Here is a 24,717-nt window from a genome sequence, read left to right on the forward strand (position 1 = left end):
CTTGCTGGTTTTCTTTTTTTTCAACTGTCCGACAGTAAATCGTACAATCCAGGTCCGTACTTTGTTTTTATATGACATGAAAATAAATATATTCGCACAAAGTTAATTCTGTACCCAACAACGACAGGCTACTAATCGAGCATTTAAAAAAAGTAAGCTTGTTCGTGGACCATCTAAAATCAGAATTCATGTTGCTGTTTTAACATCAGAGCACAATTTCGAAGGTTGATATCTAATCAGAAGGTACGTCAAATCCAAGGTCACCATCTACTGTGTCATTCAAAAATCTTACAAATTTTGCTTGAAACATTTTTACCAGAAAAAAAATAGTGCGACTTTCATCTGTCCTATAAGGACATACCGGAAACATTTTTGGACCCCATATTCCTACGTAAAATTTGACAGTATCGAATGCTAGCATAAAAAATAGGGTGATCCATACAAATTGACATTAGTTTTACCTTGAAACTTAAAGTCAAGCATTCATCCGAAGCTCTTTGAACCGGGTCTTTTTGGGACACTCTATATATGTACTTACATATATACCAATAACAGTATTTGTTCAATGACTATGCAACAAACTGCACCGCAAAAAAAATTGTAGTCGCAAAGTTCAAAGACAAAGTCCCGTTTGTTATTCAATGCAACTACCAACAGAGCAATAAGTGAGTAGCACAATACACAATGGGTGAAAAAGAACAAAAATTCGCTTACATTTCACCTGATTCACTCGACAAACATTTGTCGTACGGGTCAAAACACTCGGAAATCCCTAAACTAATACCGAGGAACTATTTAACCCATCTTAGTCACGCCAACGATTTCTGTTCATGAATATGCACAAGCAGAAGCTACATATGATTCAATTTAACCGCAACAAAAACATAAAAACGTGCATATACTGCCAAAAAAGCACATTCGTTTCTTCAATATTAATTTTACCGTTGTTACAAATAAACCTGTCAAATACCACGGCTGTTACAATGTCACCAGGTACTCTAACCTCAAAAAAATTGAAAAAAGTACTCACATGTGCTTGTGGCAGACTGTACACACCCAGTCCGTGGTCCTAAACGAGTATTCCCTGCACCCCTTGCACACCTTCAGCCTGCAGGCCCTACAGTAGGCGCCCCTATTGATCACCCTCCCCAATTCGACCCTGCATCGCCCGCAGGAGCGATCCGGGTCCGGCCCTGCGCTGTCCCAGTCCGCCGACGGCTTCAGCGCTCCCTTGCGCCTCAGGTTCTGCAGCTCCGCCTTCAGATGCCTGGAAAAATGAGAGAGCACGTCATGAAGGGCTGGCGTATACGAGGGTGAGTCGGATACAAGTCTATTATATACGGGGGTGGGTCAAATAGATATTAATACGATTAAATTTAAAAGTCCACTTAAAAATTGAGTAATTTTTCGAAAGAGACGTAATATTATGTTTGAACTTTTGACATTTAAGTTAATTTTATCATCGAGAACATTCAAATATTTTAATTTTTCACCCAAATAAATAAGTTCCGCCACTTCAAAGGCTTCTCCGGATGCTTTTTTCTCTCTTTTTTTTAAACAATTGTGTCACGACTTTCGTACTGAAAAACTTGCCACTGAAGAAGAAATAAAATTAAGCGAAGTTCGATTCTCAATATAAAATGGAATTATAAGAATCTGTACATCGGCCAAAGCGAAAAAAAAAACAATTATTGGATTCGGAGTATCCAAACTTAACGGCCCTGCGAACGGCGATAAAAGAGAGTGGCAAAATCTGGTAATAAAAATTCAAACTTAATTACAGTCTGGCAGAGAGAGAGAGAGAGGGAGAGTTGGTATTAATGCCCCCAAAATGCCGAAATCGATGTTAATAATTCACGACCTGGAAGGGGTTTGTAGCAAGCCCATTATCTTGGATAAATCCAAAACGAATCTTTTAGCGTTAAGCTATCTTTATTGCATCATATTTTATCCGTCTTCTGTCTCCAACTTCTTCCGTCTCGATTGGGGATGTCGCGCTGAAAAATTCTCACCTAACGTCTTGTGTAATCAACGCTGAAAGAGATAATTTCTCCAAAATGCCCCGTAACAGGAGAAAGAGTGGAACTGTAGACTTACTGAAATTTGTTGGAAGAGCAATTTTTGAAAAATAATATCTAATAATAATAACAGATATAGATCTAATGGACTAAAAATATAATAAAGGTTGGGACACCCTGGGCAAGCAGTACTGCTTTTCATAGAAAACACAGGTTTTTAACTAAAAATTAAGTTTTTAATTATTCCATAAAGTGTACAGTATATACAGGGTGATTCAAAATTCAGTACAAAGAATTTAGAGGCATATTTTTAAGTTCAAAATAAGACTGTTTTTCCTATAAACGTGGGTCCACAGATACTTAATTTTCGATATACAGGATGTTAAAGTTTTTCATTTTTTTTTATTTTATAGGAACAACATCCAAATAAATTGGGGTACGGGGTTTTTCTAGGATGTTAAATTTAAATATGTCATTGGTTTTGATGCCACCTATAATGGTAAGCTTGAATTAAATTGGCCCTAAGTTTTTTGCTACGCTGTATATTGACGTTTCGTATTAATGCGTTTATTCCCCTATCAATTTTAAGCAAAAAATGTATACTTGGTCGAAATCTCTCAGGCCAACCGTTTCCGAGAAATTGGCTGATAAAGAGTTAAATGCACACCATATTTTCAAATTTTATTAATTTATTATTTACAGTGAAAAATTTTAAAATTTATTCACCATCTAATCTAATCTGATCTAATCTAATCTAATTTTAGCTCTTAACATTTTTTGATATAGCTAACCGTTTTCGAGAAAATCACTGCTGACTAATCACACTAGTAATAACGTACTGTGGCCTTTAGAAAGTGTTTTAATAAAAAAATCATCAAACCAGTGGCGGCTAGTCGTATGAAGCAACTAAGGCAGTTCGCGGTTAATGTACGCATCGTATAGTACGCGGGTAGTGTCTGATGTCAGTGTGAGGGATAGCACAAAGTCTTTAAGGATAAGGACAAGGCAGGTACTAATTTAAAGTAAATAAAAAATAACTTCCTTACAACAAAACAAATTAAGACTAAATTTAACATAATTTACTAGATACTTATTATATTATCAAATACCTTACATAAGTAGCTAATAATGAATCTATCTCACAATATTGTTTCATCTCTTGGAACACCTGTTTCAAGACGTAATGACGTAAACTATTGCTCTAAACAAATTAAAATCGATAGTCAAATAATTTTTTTTGAATGAAGAAACGAAGAAAAATTTAAAAATAGTTTTAATTATGCGAGAAATATTACAGGACTACCAAGCAAATGGGGCAAAAGTTGCGACGAATTAGAAATATATTTGATAAAAATTCCACTTTACTTTGTTACGGAAGTTTCAAGTCTATTTTCCCAAACAGATTTTTCGTCACGCATGTTTTTAGACAAAAACAGAAAAAGTCACCAGAACATACGTCGTTTCAGAACTTTCCAGACGCGTATAACGCTTTTCTGTAACGCCCGTAATAAATTCACACCCAAAACTGATAGCAGAACACCCCCCAACCCCCAGACATTTGTATCACTTTATACCCCATCGAGTTTTAAGTGCTGTATCAACTTTGCGCGGCGTAATCGTCCGAAATCAATCTACCATTTCGCTCCGGCGGTAAATTTATGAGAAATGGAGTACGGTGGATCTGACATCTTTATGCCAACCGTGGAGCATAACTTGTATAAATGATGGGGATCGGCCGCGACTCAAATTAATTCTAACGCTACCTCGATATCAATTTATGCCTGCGTAAACGTACAGATTTGTAATAAATCACCCCGGGAGTTTTGAGAGGAGAACGGATTGCTGTAATTCGAACAGGGCGAGACGGGATCGGACAAATAGAAGGGGATTAGTCTCAATAAAAGTCCGGTTTATTAACAAACAAATCGCTAAATTGATGAGTGGGTAAAGGGGGATCAAAACCCTTAATAGTTATTTATGGTTATTAGGATCATTATGGTAATAGCAGTGAGCAAAAAAAAATAAATCTTCTTTGGAACAGGCTGTTCAATGTTAAGACAGGTTTCAATTAATGAAACGTCGATATTATCGATATCAAACGAGTCATCAATCCTAGACGTCCACAAAAGGAATGTGAAAAACGGGAGGCAGATTAACAAATAGCATAATTGCCTTAAAATATTTAGGATCGAACGAGCAGTTACTGCAAATGGAATTATTTGCCGTAAATGTTATTTTATTCTATTCAATTGTTATATGTTTTCGTCAAACTATGTGAAATATTTGCTGTAATCTATAATTTTTCTTGGAATTTATATTATTTGTAAATATATATAATTTAATTCCAATCTTTTATAATTTTGAAATTTATTATCTCGAACTTCAGCTACAATATGTCTTACTGTTTATTCATACACTGCAAACATATTTGTTTCAAAACTACCAGTTCCTTAAAATATATGTATATATTTAAAATTTAGTATTAATGTAGGAATTATTCAAGACAAATATAGCATATTATAATCAAACTTATGTTTTCTTGAAAGAAAATTGTAGCAGTAGTTGTAGGAGCCACTTACGTTCTGTGTATACACATCTTGTGAGTAACGACACTAAAGCAGCTGGATCGTTGTAAAGGCGCCGTTCTTGGTGGTGAAAATTCGAAATATTTGAAATTATTCAAATTTCGTGGCTGAAAACATATTGTTCCCTGTAGATTTTGCCAACGATCATCTATTTGCAATCGACTTTTTTGTATCAAGTACCGGGATACCCTGTATAAGATGTCTCGAAGCACTTTTAAGATATAAAAATATGATTACGTATTACGTATTCCTCTCTTCTGTTATTTTTTTATGTGCCAGAAAATATCAGGAAATAATTCAAGACCACCCTGTAGAAAAATCGCTACCGAAGAAATAACCATTTTCTGGAATTCCAAAATCTAACAAGACTCCCTTTGGCCTTCACAATTATCTACATTCATTTCATACCCCAACTGTTCTTAACTAAGTTCGGGGATGTTATATCCAGTTCCTCCCCTTCCCACCCCATCACTTTGATAAATGGCCAGCTCAGGTGCAACATCTTAACGAACGTAGGAATTAGCTAAGAGGATTCCTCCAGAACCGGATTCTGTCCCAAGCAGACATGTTATTTATACAGAAAAACAAAAGAAACAAGGAATCTTTTGTGTACACTGAACCGTAAATATGTTTTTTAAATTTTATCATACGTTTTTTAAATGGTGCTGTTTTTGATGAAAATATTAGGATTAGGAATTTGACATTTCTATTGGGTATGTCAAATTGTATATTTTGTACGACCGAAAATTATAGAAGTAACGAAAAGTAAAAAAAAACGTAAAAATCACTTTCAATATTTATTTTGCTGTTTAAGGAGGTTTATCGGTGGTGGTGGTACGGAGATACGTCTAAAGTCTAACGAAAGTTTCTGTAGATTCGCTAATGACTAAAGTAGTACTAAGTACTGTTTGTTTGGACACCTGCGAATTTCAAATAATACGCTACTTCGAGACCGCGGCGTTGCCGCTATCATGCATATGGAGGATAAGTTAGTCAACGACAGCAGTTTGAAGGAGAATTATTAGAAATTATGTATCTTACAAGTACCTAATCGATTTCTACAAGCTGTCATATGGTTCCTTAGATATCGGTTTCCTATTTATACAAGTTGCTGTGGAAACTGTTTGTCAATTGTTGCGCATTCTAAGTGGAAAGACCAAAAAAATGTGCATTCTCATAAGACTCTGTACCAAATCGTGAAAAAGTATTTTATTAATATCTCGTCTCTTGGGTATCCAAACTAGTCATAACTCTTTTTAGAATTTTCTTCATACTATTAAGCTTATATTAATTTTTTTATGAATATTTATATGAAAGCTCCTTAAACGTTTTTCATGTTCTTGCTTTCAACTTCAATTAAATCGAACCGCAAGCCCTTTAATTTGATATCTGGATATTAAAGCGGCACTGAATTAGAGTAAAACTTATTAAAAGATCAGGAAATACTAAAGTTGAAATCGTAATAATTAAGTGGAAATGCAAAGCAGGATTAAATACTAAATCGGATTTACTGGTTTATTTTTTACTGGAATCTCTAGAATGTTTTCAGAAATAGAGTATCTAAATTGCGACGAAACATTTCAGTTCAGCAAATGTTTATATACAGGGTGGGAATTTATTTAGTTCAAGACTCACTCGATTACCTCAGTATTCTTCAGTTGTAAAAGTTACCATAGTTACACTTTCGCGTCACAATCTTATACAACCGTCGTACTTACCACCGAATAATGCCATGCTAGTCTACCTTTTAAATCGGGGATCTAATAAATTACACTCTAAAACAATTTCGCTTAAAATTCACTCAATTTTACTCAACAACGTATCTATTTCTTTCCACACCCGATTAAGTGAAATTTTCACTCTATTAGTATGAGCACAACTGAGTGAAACTATTGCATCAGAAATGAGTGAGTTTTACCTTTATTGCTTTCACTCACGCCGATTTTTTACAGTGTACACTGTTTCACTTACATCTAGATTACTTTAAATTGAAACGTTTTGACTTTAGTTATATCAGTATAATCTATTTAAAATTATTTCGTGCTCGAACGCGAAAATTTCGAAATTTCAAAACAACCGCGATATGGGGGTGGCCTAATTTTATAATTGTACGGGAGAAGGTGCGGTGTATTATTTATGCCCGAATGTAAAATCATAAAACCGAAAGAGCTATTAGTTTCTAAGAAAAAACACACCTCGTCTAGATTACTGATATTTAAAACTAAATCTGGAGAAACATAAAAGATTTTATCGGTTTTTATTGCGGTGCTATTATTATTATTATTTAATACCGAATAAAATGTGTCGGTGCAACAATATTGTTACAAAACAATCACGTTTGTGACATTTACAATGATCGACCGCCTCTCGTTTATGCAATCTAGAGAAAATTAACGAAATAATGCCATTATGTTATATTCAAATGTATTTAACGACGTATCCGCCCATTATTCCGAGTCGGCTTGTGTGTGGGAAGGTGCGGTATATTACTACCTAGAAAATACAACTGACTACGATGCCTAGACTCTATTTCTTAATGTTTTTTTATTTACTTTAAAGTAATAGTGCTTTGTACAAAAAAAAACTGTCGGAATAATCGATATCCACGGCCATTATTCGTCGTTCCACGCGTTTAACGCGTTGATGGGTAGTAAACATTAATTAAATCATCGAGTCGATAGAGTGCAGCAAATGGGTATATCATTTTGCGAATGAAACTCCGAAAGGTAACGGGCCATGAAATACCATTGTTGTCGGAATCGTTCTCACGAGAATTACTTCGTTTAAATAAACGCTAAAATGTTACGCTTTGGCAAATATTGAATCGTGTATTGTATCGGGAGTAAGAACCGAGAGTCGAAGGAATCGACGATAATTGTTTTTTTCCCCCTACATTTGCAAAAAAATCGTATTTTGAAAAAATATTGGTAATATAGAACAATTTTGTCTTCTTGTTTCATTTTTTCGACTATATAAACAGTGTTTGAAATTGTTAAATTTAAACATACGTTTTCTCTCAGTGTAACTGTCCATATTATATCCATAATCCTTAAAACCACCTTATCGTGTACTTTATCAAAATAAACTGCCGCACTGACTTTCTAGACGTTTAAAGTGGGTTATCCGGCGTATATTTTGTAAGCTGATAAACAGGGAGCAGGTACAACTAATGGGAAAAGTTTTCAAGATATACCGGAACCCTTAACTCACTTGCTGGGAGTTGCCGACTGTGCAATGTAACGTGATACACCGGGCCACTCGCTGTAAGTTCTAAGACTTTTAGTTGTGAAGTTCAGAAGTGGGTTAAAATTCGAAATGGTCTTATTTTAGAGTTGTTGTAATGTAATTAGAGTTTTTCGTCAAACAAACAATCAATAAACCAACACTTGTTCGATTAAATGGGCCCATAAATCGAAATTTTGGTCAACTTGCCTGAATTTTTTATATAAGTTAGTTTGAAGTATAAAATACCAATAAATGACAGTAATTTTTTTTCAACCCCCAGCCAGGGGTGAAAAAGATAAAATAAAGGGGTTTTTGAAGATGACTCAAAAGGGGTAAGAGCTAGAAAAAAAAATTAACCTTTTGCTTGACAACCAAATTATGACTGACTTTTTCAAACATGTACAAGTTTGTTTTTCGTTAAAAAACTGCAACTGCTGGAGAAAACTTCGATCATAGAACATGAGCACCGCTTCCAATTTGTTTTCTAGCTTGGATCACCTTCATTCGCTATAAGAGGATTTTAACGGGTGCTGGATTTTGTTCTCCTCTTTGTAGTTTTTTGTCAATGACATCAATTTAGTTAATTACACGATCCAAGATTCTCGACAGGTACCACCTTGGAGTGTCGTTTTTTTTTGTTAAATATTAAATGCAATTACCAGAGGTCGAATACAAGTACAAGCAAACACTCGTTAGGTTAGCCTTTGTTTGTCTCATTAAATAATTAATTACACCGAATTTAAAAAAGTTTCGAGGCTTAAAAAATAATCTAGTTGGCTTTTATATAATATTCTATTTATCACTTTATATGTATACTTGCCATGTAACTTATATTGCAAGTAGATATGTAATTTTTAGCTGTCTCTCTCGAATCTCTGCTCGCACAACGTGGGCAGACAAAGTCTAGAAAGTTGGTACGGCATAAATTCGATACTAATTACGTGCCAATTTAGATATATGATTAATATAACGCACTCAGGAACGGTGGTTAGATAACAATCTCTAACCAAAAACGAAAGTTTAACTTTTAACTACGATAATTATCAACGCTTGTTGCCTTGATTGCCCCAGTTTTGAAAGTAAAACTGTTACAGAGTTAATTTGCGTTACGTATATAGTTTTATTCGGGTTTAATTTGCAAGTTCACGTGTATTATTTCATGAAAATGCACGTTAAATTGTAAAGTTTACTTCTAATGTGCGAAACTTGCAACGCAGAACGTGTTTCTGAACTTTTCTGTCTGCAAATAATCTAATCCCTTTTTTAATGTGACAAGAATGAGAATTTTGAAATAAAAAATTGCGATCACGCAAATATCTTTAGAGAATTTTTTCAAAATTTTTCACCCAACTCAAAAAAGTTAGGTATGAATTTTTGAAAAAATAGCTTTTTTTAAAATAACCATAACTTTTTCAAAAATTGAGTTATCGGGACGTTTTTTTTTCAAAATTTTTGTTTTTAAATGTACTTTTTGAAAAAAATAGATCAAAATTATCTGGACCTACCTTCACTATTTTTTTTTCAATTTTCGAAAAAACGAAAATTCCTCGATGATTACCATTTTTGAAAATTTTTTCTTTTCTTATAAAAATCTTCGACATTTTTTATAATTCCTAAAATTTTTTCAGAGTAGTTGTTTTTCGTTTTCTTCTTTTTTTATTGATTGAAAAAAAAAAAAATTTTTCAAATTTAGCTTATTTCACATACCATTTTGAAAATTTCTGAAAATGTATATAGAATCGCAAAATTGAAAAAATTTATTCTATGCAGCAGCGATTGATGACAATTTGAAAAAGTCAAAAGAGGATGGTTTCAAAATAATTCATTTGAGTCAAATGCGTTGCATGTCTTTTTTTAAAGCCCGTTCGTCCAAAAATGGACCAAATTACGTTTTTTTTTCATTATCTTTGTTTTTGGATGTAGTTTTCGAAAAAACATACAAAAAAATATTCAAAACGATCTTCTATTGTTTTCTTCATTGTTTAAAAAAAAATTTTCAATTCAAATTTTTTTCAATTTTGGGATTCTTTTATGTATACATTTTCAAAAATTTTCAAAATGGTGTTATATGAAATAAACTAAATTTGAAAAAAAAAAATTTTTTTTCAGTTTTTTATAATAAAAATAAAATTTTTAAAAATGGTAATCATCGAGAAATTTTCGTTTTTTTTTCGAAAATTGAAAAAAAATAGTGAAGATAGGTCCAGATAATTTTGATCAATTTTTTTCAAAAAGTACATTTAAAAACAAAATTGAAAAAAAAAACGTACCTACCGATAACTCAATTTTTGATACAGTTATGGTTCTTTAAAGAAAAGCTATTTTTTTTTAAATTCATAACTTTTTGTGAGGAGTGAAAAAATTTGAAAAAATTCTCAAGAGGTCTTCACTGGGGTACAAAACAATAAAAAACGCCAAATTTTTTGATTTTTCCGTGTTTTCTTCGTTTCTAATCATCCGATCCGATCGACCTCTCAGTTTATTCGTATTTCGATTCTCTACAAATCGTCTCTTTATAGCATTCAGATTGCTTCATTAGTTTAAGTTTTATAAGCAAAAAACTAAAAAAATCGTTTTTTTGCATAAAAACGTTTATAAAAAATTAATTAATGGTAAATTGGAGTAAGAAACATATAAGCATATGTCTATAGACTGTCCTTTATATGACGGTACAGTCCGTTTGTTACTAGTATTTTTGTCACAAAGAAAACCTCTATTGAAACAAGCAAGTATAAAAAAGAACCTCATTAAATTCAGGGCTAAAACCCTGCTCATGTTTCTACCATTTTCTAAAAAATTGATTTAGTTCCTAGTCTATTTCACACATCATTACCCACAACTGTAATTTCATCCTCAATGTTTTCATGCTATTATCTTGATGTATATTTATTTAATTTTTTTATGATTCATTAATAACATTTTCAATAAAAAAGTTTACGTGATTTTTAAACTCCCCGACCTATAATATTAAAACTTTAAACGGGATAGTTTATAAACGATATGCTCTACCTAAAAGGAAATTAATATTTTGTAGCGCCCCATCAAAATTTACCAAACAGCCCGTTTACAAATTCACCGCGCTGTTATATCCACCCCGTCGGCGACGGCGGCCACCATTAAAACCAGTTCTAAAGTAGCTCTTAGCCAATCTAATGAACATATAAAATCGCTTTTTATACAAGGCGTACCTGTTACGGTTTTTTTTTGACCTTCTACGCATTGGCGCCGCCCGTCCAGCTCAAATGTTTTTTCGCTCGCGAGCCGCGTTTCTTTATGGAACCCACGTACACGGGGCAATTGGACCTATTCGGTCCCGATAACTATTCCAGTTAGAAAATATCCAATTTACATCATTGCAGAACGACTGTGTAGACGGAATAATGTGAATAACCCGTCTAATATTGTCATATCTTATCAATCAAACATCTCCTCTGCTTTTGACGACCTCAGGTTGTTGTGACGCCAACTGTTAACGCTCTATTGCAATTTTTTTATTTATGGCAGTTTATCTTTACATAAAAAAGCAACTCGATACTACCTGCAGGCGTAATCTCTTATTTACAACCAACGAAAACGCCGTTTTCTGCGGTAGCAACGTAAACACACATCATCTCGCAAATTAAATTGGCTTTTAACGTGGACTTTGGGCGGTCTCAACCCGAGACGGATAAATCAACTTAGACTTGATATTAAGAGTTTAATTTATGGATTTAATACTGCCCAAATTGGAGTTTTATTCAGGAGGACGGAAAAGCCACTTATTTTTAACAGATAAAATGTCACGGTGATGATTTAGCTTAAGTTTTTTTTAATCTTTCAAATCATAATTCAAATATTATTTGCGCCAAAGAGATCAGTTAATTTTTACGAAAATCTCACGCTGAAAAAAGCAAATAGTCAAACAAGTTTTTTACAGTGTACATGGTGACTAATTCTCCTTTTTTTTAATAAATATTAGGAGGTGCTATTACATTTTTTTAAACTTTCCAGATTTTGGTCGATGATAATAATTTTTTTTTTCTTACACTGACGGAAAATTTTTGCTTCAAACTGCTAGGAAGCAATTATTGATTGTTCCTAATCATATTTAGTGTATATCATTAATTATTCGCTTGAGGGATATTTATTTTCCACAAATTTTTTTGAAGAATTTCGTGTAGAGTAGAACAGCATCAGCCATTACTGTGTTTGCATAGTGGGAATGGGTATTATTATGAAAGAAATGGTAGTTTATTACCTAAATGATTCGTCTTTATTTACTAAAATAAAAGGAGTTCTACAAACTATGTGACAAACTTTGACATATGGTATACTTATGGGTTAATTTAAAAAATTTTGGCTTATAAGAACATACACCCGATTCGTTATTGTTTAGAAGTTTAGAAGCCTGATAAATAAAAATGATGGTTGCTATACAACAATAATTATTATTTATGTCATTTTGTTTATTCATTTGACACTTAGCGCCGGATGAATATTTATTTTTTTTATTCTCAAGATTTTTTATTATTTATATTTAAGTATTATTTCTCAAGAGTAAATAAATAAAAAAGGAATAAATACATAATTGATTTAAGTAAGTAAATACGAAATAAATATTTAATTGTGCATTTTAATGATCAAATTATTATTTATATAGACTAGTTATTGAGTATTTTTATTCAAATATAAAATTCCCACTAACTTCAAAGCAAAAAATTCGTCAAATACAAATAAATGATTTAATTTGCCCTTATACATTTTATATCTCTCAATTAATCCCTTTCCTCAGTGTACCATATTCAAATAACTTTTTTATTCTCTTTTACAGAAGAGAATAACTTTGTAGTAACATAAAAAGTATTCTCATATTGGAACATTGCTCAAAAAAGACCGTAAAACATATAAATCGTGATAAATGTACTGCATTTACCGATACAAAAACTACCTTAACCTTGGAAGCATGAGATGCAGGCAAATAAAGAAAACATATTTGACGCATGCGACAAAGAAAAATATCAAAGTTTTCGTCTTACACTATCTTGATCGCAACCTCTTATCCGTCGTTCTAAAAATACCCATTGACATAATTAAAAATACACGACTCTATTATATATTTAGATTACAGCGTTCACAAAACAGGTTTATTACATGTTGCTAGCAAAGTTCTACAGACCATTTTCTTTTACGTAAGTGCAACAAGCTTTTACTTAACAATCATTTTGTGACTGGGACAGGTACCATTCAAAGAATTAAGGAGATGGGGAGTTATTTTCGTAAACGAGAGCCTTCCGCATAGGTGTCCGACTCTCACGGCGGCCAAACAAAAATAATTTCCCGACCGGGGGGGTTATTGAACCTTGCGGTACAACACGTCGCGGGTATACAAAACCCATTCCCGATCACTTACCCGTCATCTCCGTGTTCAGCGCAAGAAATATTCTCGGTTCCACTGGTGTGCATCACAAACGGCGATTATAATAACACTACGACATCACTCTCGAGCGACGAACACACCAAACTTTCGTACCTCGAAGCAGTCTCGTTACAAAACACAATTCGCGTGCGAGATTCGAGAAAAAAATCGCGTAGATATCGATGCCGGGTTCAGACACGAACCCCGGAGCTGTCGCTGATACGTCCGCTGGGTTTTCGTGGTGTTCTTTTCACATTTTCCGGTGTACACGCGCCCGGTCGCACATCGGATTTCGGTTTTGTGTATATTTATGTTTGACTGGCCGCTCGGTCGGCTCTCAGGATCGTAAGACTGTCTCAAGGTGCGGGGTGGGGCGCATGCGCGGCTTTAACAGTTATTCCACCGGCCCCGAGACAGGTTTACAATGGGACAATCGAGCAACAGGTGACGCGGAGGGCACGGTACGGGCTCGGGCGGCGGCAGGTACCGAAAACGAGACGACGGAGATTTACGCGGATCCGATGGCGACGGTAGCACGAATTATTAAAAAATATGCAGAATAGAAGATTTTCTTTCTCTTAGGTGGAACACTCTGCATGGATATAAATAAAAAAATTGACTATACCAAAAATCTTATATTGGCAAAGTAGAACATCAGTATTTAAGGTTTAGGAAAATTCTAATGAAAGTGAAATTTGCTCTTTTTAAATTTAGTTATAACTCTGTTCTGGGAGTTTTATTAAAAAAATTCTGGAACGATTCTCGTGTAATTTTTTGATCACTTCCGTTGTTTTAACCAACATTTTTGAGAAAACAACTTCATTTTTAAGTGGTAGTTTGATAAATATTTAATTTTCTCCTGATGCCTTCAATCGAATGCAATAAACCAGCATACCTATACATACCAGATCTCACAGAAATTGAATGCAGCAATTGATTAAGCAAGTTTTTTTTACCAATTTTTGCTACAGTTACTTTAAAACTATTTTTTTTTTTTATTTTTTATCACAACATTCCGACTGATTCAAAACTTTTCCATAGATAGTACACAGTATTATCTTATTTTTGATGTAAAACTAATGTAAGTTTTGAACACAGTACAGCTGTATTAATTAGAAACAGAAACCAATAATTGCATTTCTGTCCGACTTGAGGATTAATGTGGCAACGGCGCAATCAGCTGACAGCAAGGAGGGAATACATTTGAAAGACTTGATAAAAACGAAATTGATTTCAAACATATACATTTTTCCTAAATCCCATGTACATTGTTATCAACAATAAATTATCCACAACATATGATTTTTTGTAATGTTTATAAAAAAACTAAATTAATTGAAAAAGGCTAGGAAGCTGTGATATATTTATTGGAATAAAAAATACAGTTGATAAATCCTTTTAATATATTTAACGGTTTATAAAAACATCGTAATCCGTACCCAGCAATATTTAGGGTTACACAAAGTTTTCTTTACTTGATTAATATAATTAGTAATACTTGAGATAAAAGCATTTGTACAGAATAACAAAGGAACATAAATATTTCTCAGCAAACTTTATATCTAAAAAATTTGTTATAGCTGCAAAACTTTTGTAACATTACTAAAATAGAGACCAAAAACACGAACAGTGAGTAATAATGTAATTTCTATCACAGAACCTTCAAAATTGCATCGAACATTTACTTTGACTTGGACGAGAGATGGGCGCGAGTGTCATTTCATTTATTTAGAACTAAATTAACATTTTCTCGTTGTTTTACCAGTTCACGTGATTTACGGATTTTAAATAAAGGATACAAATCTTCGCGAGGATAATACGATATATTTGCTATATATAATAATTACATTGTACATAGTTTACACACAATACATTTTTGAACGCGTACGCATCTTTACCCGAAATTGACGCGCAATATCTCCGATGTCCGAGGTCTGTAGATTCGCAGTGTGTACAACTGCACTCGATTATTAGCGCTGTTGCCACATCTACACAGTCTTTGTGCGTTCATTAAATATAATTTAAAACTACTTAAATATGATATTTTTATGTTGTTAATTTTCAATATGTATGTTATGTGCATATTGAGTAGATTTCTTTGCTATACAGATAATGTTTATCGCAAATAATTTCAATAGAATTTAAATTTTTCAAGTTGGTAGCGGGTTTTAGTCCCATAAGAAAAGCATAGGACCCCCCTGCGATCCTCACTTCCCTCTGACCCTGATATACCTCGTTAAGCAAGTTCTTTTTACCAATTTTTGCTGTAGCTACTTTAAAACTAAATAATTTTGTACTTCTTACCAAAGAGTACTCCACTTCATTCCGACTGATCCGCGACGAGGTATTTTTCCGTCGCAACTAAAATATTCTCAGATCGTATAAGCCCCCATCTTCAATATCTCGCTGCATTTTCAAAAGGAATAAAGCTCGGATCTAAATGTCGATATCTAGACAGTCTAATGAGCTCCTGTATAGTGCAGAGAGTTCATTTACGTCACAGCTGTCGCTAATTTAACTCCCTTGGATTACAGCCTCCAATTCCGTAATTCGATGATTTCCAAAGGTTTCGATTGGCGCAGTAGATATTTGCATATCTAAGTGCGATGAAATTGCGAATTAAAAATTGAAGTGAGTAATCAGAGACTGCTTCTATTTCTAATATAGTCTTACATCTGAGGCAGCTTTGATGAGAAACAAATTAATTGTTGGACTAGAAGTGAAAGAAAAAGGTCATTCGACAAATGCTTTGTCAAAGTTTCGAAATGAGTTTGTTGTTTAAGCAGTTTAAATCGACAATTTTGAAACCCCATTGCACCAACTTCATGGTGCAAAATTGTGAAAACGCTTGGTTTAGATGTACAGGGTGTTTTTGAAAGTGGGGCTTTAATCTTAAAAGCTGCCTATTTATATTAAAATGGTCTAGGTCCAGGTCTAATATTTTTTTCCGAAAACCTCTTTAATATTGTAAATTTTTGTTACCCGTAAATCGAAAAGTTTAACCCACTTAATAAAAAAGAAGGAGATATAAACAGAAATAATTTCCATGGGGTTTATGAAAATTAAGTGCCAGCTGATAAAAATCGCGTTGTGGCAGAAGAAATTTCGGAAATGGTGGAAGAAAAGGCAGATTTATAGTCAGGGAACACGATGGTCCAATTCACTGGCCACCACGTTCACCTGACTTGAATACCTGTGATTTTTTTATTTGGGAGGCCTTGAAACAGAAAGTGTACGCTGTGATTAATTAAAAAAAAATTAATCCAAAACTATTACGAATTCACGAACGCAGGAGGGAGAAACAAATCCTGTCACGCCTAGCTGAACATTTTTTCCGACGCCTTTCGTATCGCCAGAATTTTTCGAGAGCACGAGAAAGTATTAAGTCCGTCCTTTCGAACTCTGTCAGGTCAGCATCGGTCCATCAGTTCGCATTAACCGGCGTAGGAAGGGGAGTAAGCCCGACAATGCCCCGACGGCATTTTTTTCTGTATTTTATATATACGGAAAGGAAATTACAATGGATGTAGGACACAGATCCTCTTATTCGCGTTTTTTGTCCTTGATTGGTTTAAAAAAGTGCTCGCTAAGATGTCGGGACCTTAATATCGATCGCGGTGGTTTCCTTTGTGTACAGTCAAAGCGTTCGGAGAGCGAATGCATACAACTTTTCCGGAAATAAGAGGATAAAGTGAATTCTCTCGAACGTCTACCCCTGTGCGGAACAGTGGAAGAGCCGATTTCGATAAGACATCCCGCAGAATGCTTTTATGAAACTAACATATTAGTCCAGGGCGGATCTGTCGAAATATCCCACTTTTTGGATGTAAGAGGGGGCAAGCTAATTTTTTCTGGAGTACAACTCACATAATAAAAGTGTAGATCCCTAGATCTGGGTGAGGTCCGGAACATTTTCAGAATTGCAAAAGTGTTTAAAAATTTAAAAAATACCTATTTTATCTGAGTTTTTTACTTATATCTTGGAACCTATGCATTTTGGAAGAATATTGAAACGGAAAAAAAGTTTTAGAATTGAATTTTGCACAATAAAAATGTTTTATGTTACCGATGTTGCAAAATGGCAATAATTGATGAAAAAAGGAAAAATAATCAGTTTATCCATAAGCTTCTTAAAATATTTTAATTGCTCCGAGGGCATTCTAATTTTAAAGAAAAGCCAAAGAAATTTGTATGTTAAAGTGTGTATAAAATTTTTATTAAAATCTTAGCTGAGCGCTTTCGACTACATAGTCATCATCGGAGCTATTCCTAAAATATCAACAAGAGATTAAGTGACATTATATAAAGCAAAAATTTTTTTTAATTACGTTAAATTTTAGATACCAAAAAATATTTAGGAAACCTTGAAAATCTTAATAAGTTCGACATAACAATATAACGAGCGTTCAAATAAAAACGTGGTCAAGTTGGTTCTGAAAATTTGGACGTAGGGCGTAGCGTATAGCAAATGAACTTAAACGTCATCTGTCAAAGCGCTATATCGCCGCTATCAATTTGAATATTTTCGTTTTAAAAAGCGTTTAAAATGGTGTTTTCTCAAGAACAAAAAGTGTTTATCATAGAGTCCTACTTTAGAAATGGACGCAAGATTGATGGAATATGGAAGTATTCTATTGAGGAATGTTTCATAGAATTTCAAAATCAATTTCCCGGCGTTGTTGAGTACAAAATTTTTCAAAGTGCAGTTCAGCGTTGTGTTAATGTTTTTCGTGAAACGGGCAGTGTAACAAGAAAAGAAGGAAGCGGCCGACCTAAAAAGCGGACTGAAGAATTAAAAGAAAATGTCCAACAAATAATGGAAAATGCGCCAAGAACTTCTGTACGTGTTTTATCACAAATGGTGGGAGTATCAGTCGGTACCTGCCACACAGTGTTAAAAAAAGATTTGCGTTTGTTCTCCTATCGTTTAACTTGTCAGCAAGAACTTCATGAAGTTGATTTTCCGCGACGGGCTGTATTTTGTGAATGGTTTTTAAACAACTACGGTGAACTTCATAATATCACCTTTTTTTCTGATGAAGCCTGGTTTCATTTAAGTGGTTACGTAAACTCACAGAATATGAGAATGTGGTCTTCTGAAAAACCAGATAACTTTTTTGTCGAGGGCCCTCTACACGCTCAAAAAATTGGAGTTTGGTGTGCTCTCAATCGAAGGAGGATTTATGGACCTATTTTTTTTAATGGTACTCTTACTGCGCAAAGGTATAGAGAAGAAATTATCGCTCCTTTTGTTAACCAGCTGGAAGAAAACGAAATTACAAACTTTTACTTTCAACAAGATGGCGCAAGGGCACATACGGCAGGCGAGACGATGAATATGTTGAGGGAAGTTTTCCAAAATCGACTAATAAGTCTCAATGCTGAACATGAATTTCCACCGAGGTCATGTGATATTACGCCGTGTGATTTCTTTTTGTGGCCTTACCTTAAAAACACTATTTTTGAACTGCCTATTCCTGATTTAAACCATCTGCAGGCTCGACTTATAGACAAGATTCGTGAAATTAACAATACCCCGAGCATCTTAGAAAATGTCTTTAATTCTTTGAGGAACAGGTGTGAAAAGTGCTTGGAACAAGGAGGGGGACACTTTCAGCAGCTGCTTTAATTTATTGTTATAACAAGGAGGGGGACACTTTCCGCAGCTCCTTTAATTGTTTGTTATTGTTATCACGATTATTCTTTAAAATAAAGTTATATAGTCATTAACGTTATTGAAACTGACAGCTGCTATACAGCTCGTTGAGAAATGAGGTTAAGTTGGTCGCTATAAGCTACTCCCTACGTCCAATGTGTCAGAGCCAACTTCGACCACGTTTTTATTTGAACGCTCGTTACAACATTAAATATAACATCAATTGCTGGTAAATAACAAGAGAAAGAAACAGAAATTGACTAACAATTTTTAAAGTAAAACTACCAATATACTAATAATAAAATATCAGCTGTGAATTAACGAGATTGCTATCTATGCTATGTTGAGATTTGTTATTAGTATATTGGTAGTTTTACTTTAAAAATTTTTGTTTTCACTTAGTTGGTAATCCTTAAAATTGTAGAATGTCAATTTTCAATTTTATTTAACATTTAACCTCACTTTATTTCACTCCACGTGTTCGACATTGTTTGTCAATTTCTGTTTCTTTCTATTTTCAAAATTTTTTTTTTCATAATTTCTTTCAAAAAATTATTTTGCGAAAACTATAAAACCGATTTTAATGAAACTTGGTGTGCTGTATTATTATACTCTAAATTTTTTTTTTACCAAAATTAGAATGCTCTTGGAGCAATTAAAATATTTTTAAAAAATTATCCAAATTACTTGATTATTTTGCCTTTTTTTCATCAAATATTGCTATTTTGCAACATCGGTAATAAATTGAAACATTTTTAACTTACAGTATACTGTGCAAAATTCAATTCCAAAACCTTTTTTCCTTTTCAGTATTCTTCCAAAATGCATAGGTTCCAAGATATAAGATAAAACAAGAATTTTTTAAAATTTATTAAACAGTTTTGCAATTTTGAAAATGTTCCGGACCTCGCCCAGATCTAGGGATCTCCACTTTTATTATGTGAGTTGTCCTGAAGGTAATTCAGAAAATGTTTGCTTGCCACCTCAAATCAGATCCGCCCTGGTCTATATCGCAAATATAATTATTGACTATTTCTACAAAATCAATTACTTTTCATTTGTTTTTCCAAAGCAGCCACTATCAGAAATGAAACCAAGGCCGACTTGTCGCGCATCGCGGGGACCTACGTCGAACGAAAATGAACCCAGATTGCAAATTTGCAGTTTGCGGAACACGCGATGTTCTCCGACAACAAAGGGGGACGGAGGCGGGCGTCGCGGCATGCAGATCCGAAAGTGGAACAGTGGGGTAGGCCGTGCGTCGAGATTAAACTTGACTTTGACAAAAAAAATTACGGTTAATTACATGTTGGGCGCGAGTCAGCCTTGGAACAACCGCGTTTACAATTATCACGGCAAATTAAATTCTCTGGAAGTGGATTCGCAGAAGATCAACCGCTTTTTTCGCTTGTACTCGATTATCTTTGTGTTTTAACGCAATTGGATAACCTTAATCTCTCGATGTACAAGATACAAATATAGGAAAGTGGCCTATTAAACGTTTCAGGGAAACCAAATATAATATGTTATTTGTTTAATAACGAGCGTTCAAATAAAAACGTGGTCGAAGTTGGCTCTGACACATTGGACGTAGGGAGTAGCTTATAGCGACCAACTTAACCTCATTTCTCAACGAGCTGTATAGCAGCTGTCAGTNGATATAGCGCTTTGACAGATGACGTTTAAGTTCATTTGCTATACGCTACGCCCTACGTCCAAATTTTCAGAACCAACTTGACCACGTTTTTATTTGAACGCTCGTTATAACGAAGCAGAGTTGTCCTAAAAAAATTGTGAACACCCTGTACACACTGTACGGAGTACATTGTGTTGAACAGATGCGCCACCAGTTCATTATTAGTTCAGCCGCTCAACCACCTGGGGCGCCGCATACACTTGTCATTTTTGATTTATTGGATTGAAATTTCATCAACGACTAACACTTTCCCGATTTTATGTCCTAATTGTTGTTATTTCTCTGGGTGTGATGCGGGTTTTCTGCCTCTCACATAGAGGCAGAAAACGCCCACGCTCCAACGTACAGCTGCCCTCCATACCTGACCTCCTATCTCTCGGAAACCACCGACAATCACTCGAACCGCGTGCATACGTTCTTTTCGTTTCTTTAAAGGGTCAAATTATGCTTGTACGTCGACATAGAGTCCCAAGACACAATTTAACTTGTTCAATAACTTCAAATAAACTCAAAAAAGTAGCCGGAGAATAACGATCTCCGAGAAAATGCCCAAGCTAAATCTAAAATCGGAGCTTGCATAAAAATATACAAGTATGCACTGCCATTACTTGCCCTACAAATTTAATCTGACTGACATGTTACTATAGGCCAGGAAAAAGACCATTTCGCGACTTTGTTTCGGCAAGCTGAATTTATCACTATAGATGCTAAATATTAGGTCTGTTCCAACAAGAATCAGGGATTGGTTCCCAACCGTTTGAAATGTTTGGCCAGCTAAGTTCTAAATGTGTCTTCACTGAATATATCACAAGAATTAGTTGGATGCACATTTCAAACAGTTCGGAACCAATTCCTGACTCGTGTTGGAACAGACCTATTATGTACAATAACATATTAGTTTCCATAGTCATAAAAATGGGGGAAGATTGTTTACAGGGTGGTTAATTGTATAATTTTTACGTAAATTCACATTTTTCGCTTATCACTTTTTTCCGTTCATTTCCACGAGAAAACAGCAAAGTACTTTTTTTTCGTCTTCCCACAGAACTAGCCCTCGAGCGTCAAAAAATATTGATTAGATCAAAAGTTATAAACAGAAGAAGTTTATTTATGACTTTTGAATTAAACATTTATAAACTGCGTTATTATTACCAGAACGTTTTGGCATCGCATCCTCTCATTCCTTATCACTGTCTAATAACTCACACGAAATCTGGAATCGGTAAGTTGAATAGTTTACAAGTTATGGCCTTATAAACAAATTAACTAATTATTAGTCTGGACGATCCCGAGGATCTTCCACAATCGCACTGATTTTTTTCATGGTAGATTTCATAATAATACATTGAAATCTATCATTTTTTTTTTAATTTCAAATTTGCAACCTGGAATTTTTTTTATTTTTTAGCCTTAGTTGCAAAATGAAATATACGACGCACGAGCGTGATATAGTTATATATTATTACATATTCGGAAAGCTTATGAAAAGAGCTTTAAGTTAAAAAAAAATCGTCAAGATTCGTTGAAAAACAACGGAGTTACAGACTGTCAAAGTTGACGGCCTATTGTTAAACAAATTAGGGTGGTAGCGGCAAAAAAAATACTGTCATAACCGGCAACCCGAGTACTTTCCCAGATAAAAATATTTTATTTGTGGAAGTATGTTAAATGCATAAGAAATATTGTCAAAAGTCAGTGGGTCGCTTGATTTTTCGGCGAGCCGTGGCGCGGCGGAAGGGTGGGGGAAGCGAACTACAGCGAGTCCAAAGAAAATAACGATAATATTCATAGTCCTGCCGTTAAAAAAGCGAAATTCGCTTGAAAATAATATATTTGACAGTCTGTAAATCCGTTGTTTTTTAACGAATCTTGACGATTTTTTTTTAACTTAAAGCTCTTTTCATAAGCTTTCCGAATATGTAATGTAATGTAATATATAACTATATCACGTTCGTGCGTGGTAGATTTCATTTTGCAACTAAGGCTAAAAAATAAAAAAATTCCAGGTTGCAAATTTGAAATTAAAAAAAAATATATAGATTTCAATGTATTATTATGAAATCTACCATGAAAAAATCAGTCCGATTATGGAAGATGCTGGGGATCGTCCAGACTAATAATTAGTTAATTTCTCTCTTCTTCTGTTTATAACTTTTGATCTAATTAATATTTTTCGACGCTCGAGGGCTAGTTTTGTAGGTTTTTTGAAGACGAAAAAAAATTACCTTACTGTTTTCTCGTGAAAATGAACGGAAAAAAAAGTTATAAGCGAAAAACGTGAATTTACGTAAAAATTATACAATTAACCACCCTATAAACAATCTGCCACCCATTTTTATGACTGCGGAAACTAATATTTAGCATCTATAGTGATAAATTCAGCTTGCGGAAACGAAAAGTCGCGTCCAACTCTATATTTCCCGGCCTAACTAGGAACGCAGCCAGACGTTTCAATTTACCACCGGTAAAAAGGCTAACATGGGCTTTGTAGACAACCAGGTGCCTGCTAAAATAATTGCGAGCTAATCCAAAGATAAAGATAGATGCCCGACAGCATCCGTTTTGCAAATAAAGCCTCACGGGCATACTAGAAAACCGCACGGGTTAATGCAACGTATAAATCAATGCGCCGCAGGTGAAAGAAGATAACATCGGTATTAAACCGTTCCAACGTGTTCGTCTCGTTCTGGAAAAAATTATAATAAATAAAAAGAAACAGCAATCGCTTCCTTGAACGGGGATGAAGACAGAAACATCGTGGTATTTTTTATCTACGCTGGTACAAGTGTATTCGGAGTAGTTTTGTCTTCATCCTCAAAGGAGATACGATTCTAAATAATTTTCTCGACGTACGGCTTGGCAAACGCGTTCGTGCGCGCGCTTAAATGATGACTATTACCCTCCCTTAGCTAGGAGTCCTCAAAACGTACATATGAACTGAATAATTTTTTACTCTTTAATTATGCGTTATGCAAACGGAAGCAGCATATATTGGGCGTTCGCCAACCGATAATTGGCACGCTTAAAACCGCGGAAATCTAATCTGTCGAAAAACCGACAACGGTTCCTTCCGATACCGATAAATCATGCCTGATCCGGGATGTGGATATAGACGGCTTGCGTCTCGAATAATAATCGTTTCAGCGCGGCTGAAATTATTACGTCGCGAAGAATTATCGCTCATGACGAGGGTAACGGCGGACAGGGACGTACTACGAAAATTCGCTGCGAAAAGACGAATAAAATAAAATGTATAATACATGCAAGTACTGTAGCTGCCTTCTGAATTGTAAAAAGAAAACTAAAACTTGTTCTTGAATCTCGCTCAAATAATTTGGAGCCCCAATTGATGCGCCGCCTATGGAAAATCATTTGCTTACAATCATATGAAACAGACGTTCTTGGTAAAAGTGTTCAAAGGTGTGATCGTGATGTTTCAGAGTTCTGGGAATAAAATGCAGGTATACCTGTTTTTCTTTAAAAAATTACGTTTCCGAGATATATATATATAGTGTCAAGTTTTTCTTAATTATCTTCAAATTGGCTAAAGATGAAGGTGGCAAAATTTGTAAACGAATATGTCTTAAGAAGGTATATCGGGGTCCAACGGAAGTGAGGACCGCAGGGGGGGTCTTATGCTTTTCTTATGGGACTAAAACTCGCTACCAACCTGAAAAAATTAAATTCTATTGAAATTATTTGCGATAAACAATATCTATATAGCAAAGAAATTTACTCAATATGCACATAACATACATATTGACTAATTAACAACATAAAAATATCACATTTAAGTAGCTTTAAATTATATTTAATGAACGCATAAAAAATATGTAGATGTGGCAACAGCGCTAATAATCGAGTGCAGTTGTACACACTGCGAACCTACAGACCTCGGACATCGGAGATATTGCGCGTCAAATTCGGGTAAAGATGCGTACGCATTCAAAAATGTATTGTGTGTAAACTATTTAAAATATAATTATTATATATAGCAAATATATCGTATTATCCTCGCGAAGATTTGTATCCTTTATTTAAAATCCGTAAATCATGTGAACTGGTAAAACAACGAGAATTATGTTAATTTAGTTCTAAAGAAATGAAATGATACTCGCGCCCATCTCTCGTCCAAGTCAAAG

At 34.4% G+C, this 24,717-nt stretch overlaps 1 protein-coding gene across 1 annotated transcript in view; it reads right to left on the reverse strand.

The window, feature by feature from the left end:
• LOC108906745 overlaps positions 1–24,717 on the reverse strand; it is an 84,600-nt gene that overhangs the window by 46,895 nt on the left and 12,988 nt on the right. The window contains exon 3 of the mRNA XM_018710098.2: positions 1,031–1,267. Within this exon, the coding sequence (XP_018565614.1) occupies positions 1,031–1,267 (237 nt within the window). The remainder of the gene's footprint in view (positions 1–1,030; positions 1,268–24,717) is intronic.

This window comes from Anoplophora glabripennis, unplaced genomic scaffold (assembly GCF_000390285.2).
Source record: "Anoplophora glabripennis isolate ALB-LARVAE unplaced genomic scaffold, Agla_2.0 scaffold5, whole genome shotgun sequence".
NCBI lineage: Eukaryota > Metazoa > Arthropoda > Insecta > Coleoptera > Cerambycidae > Anoplophora > Anoplophora glabripennis.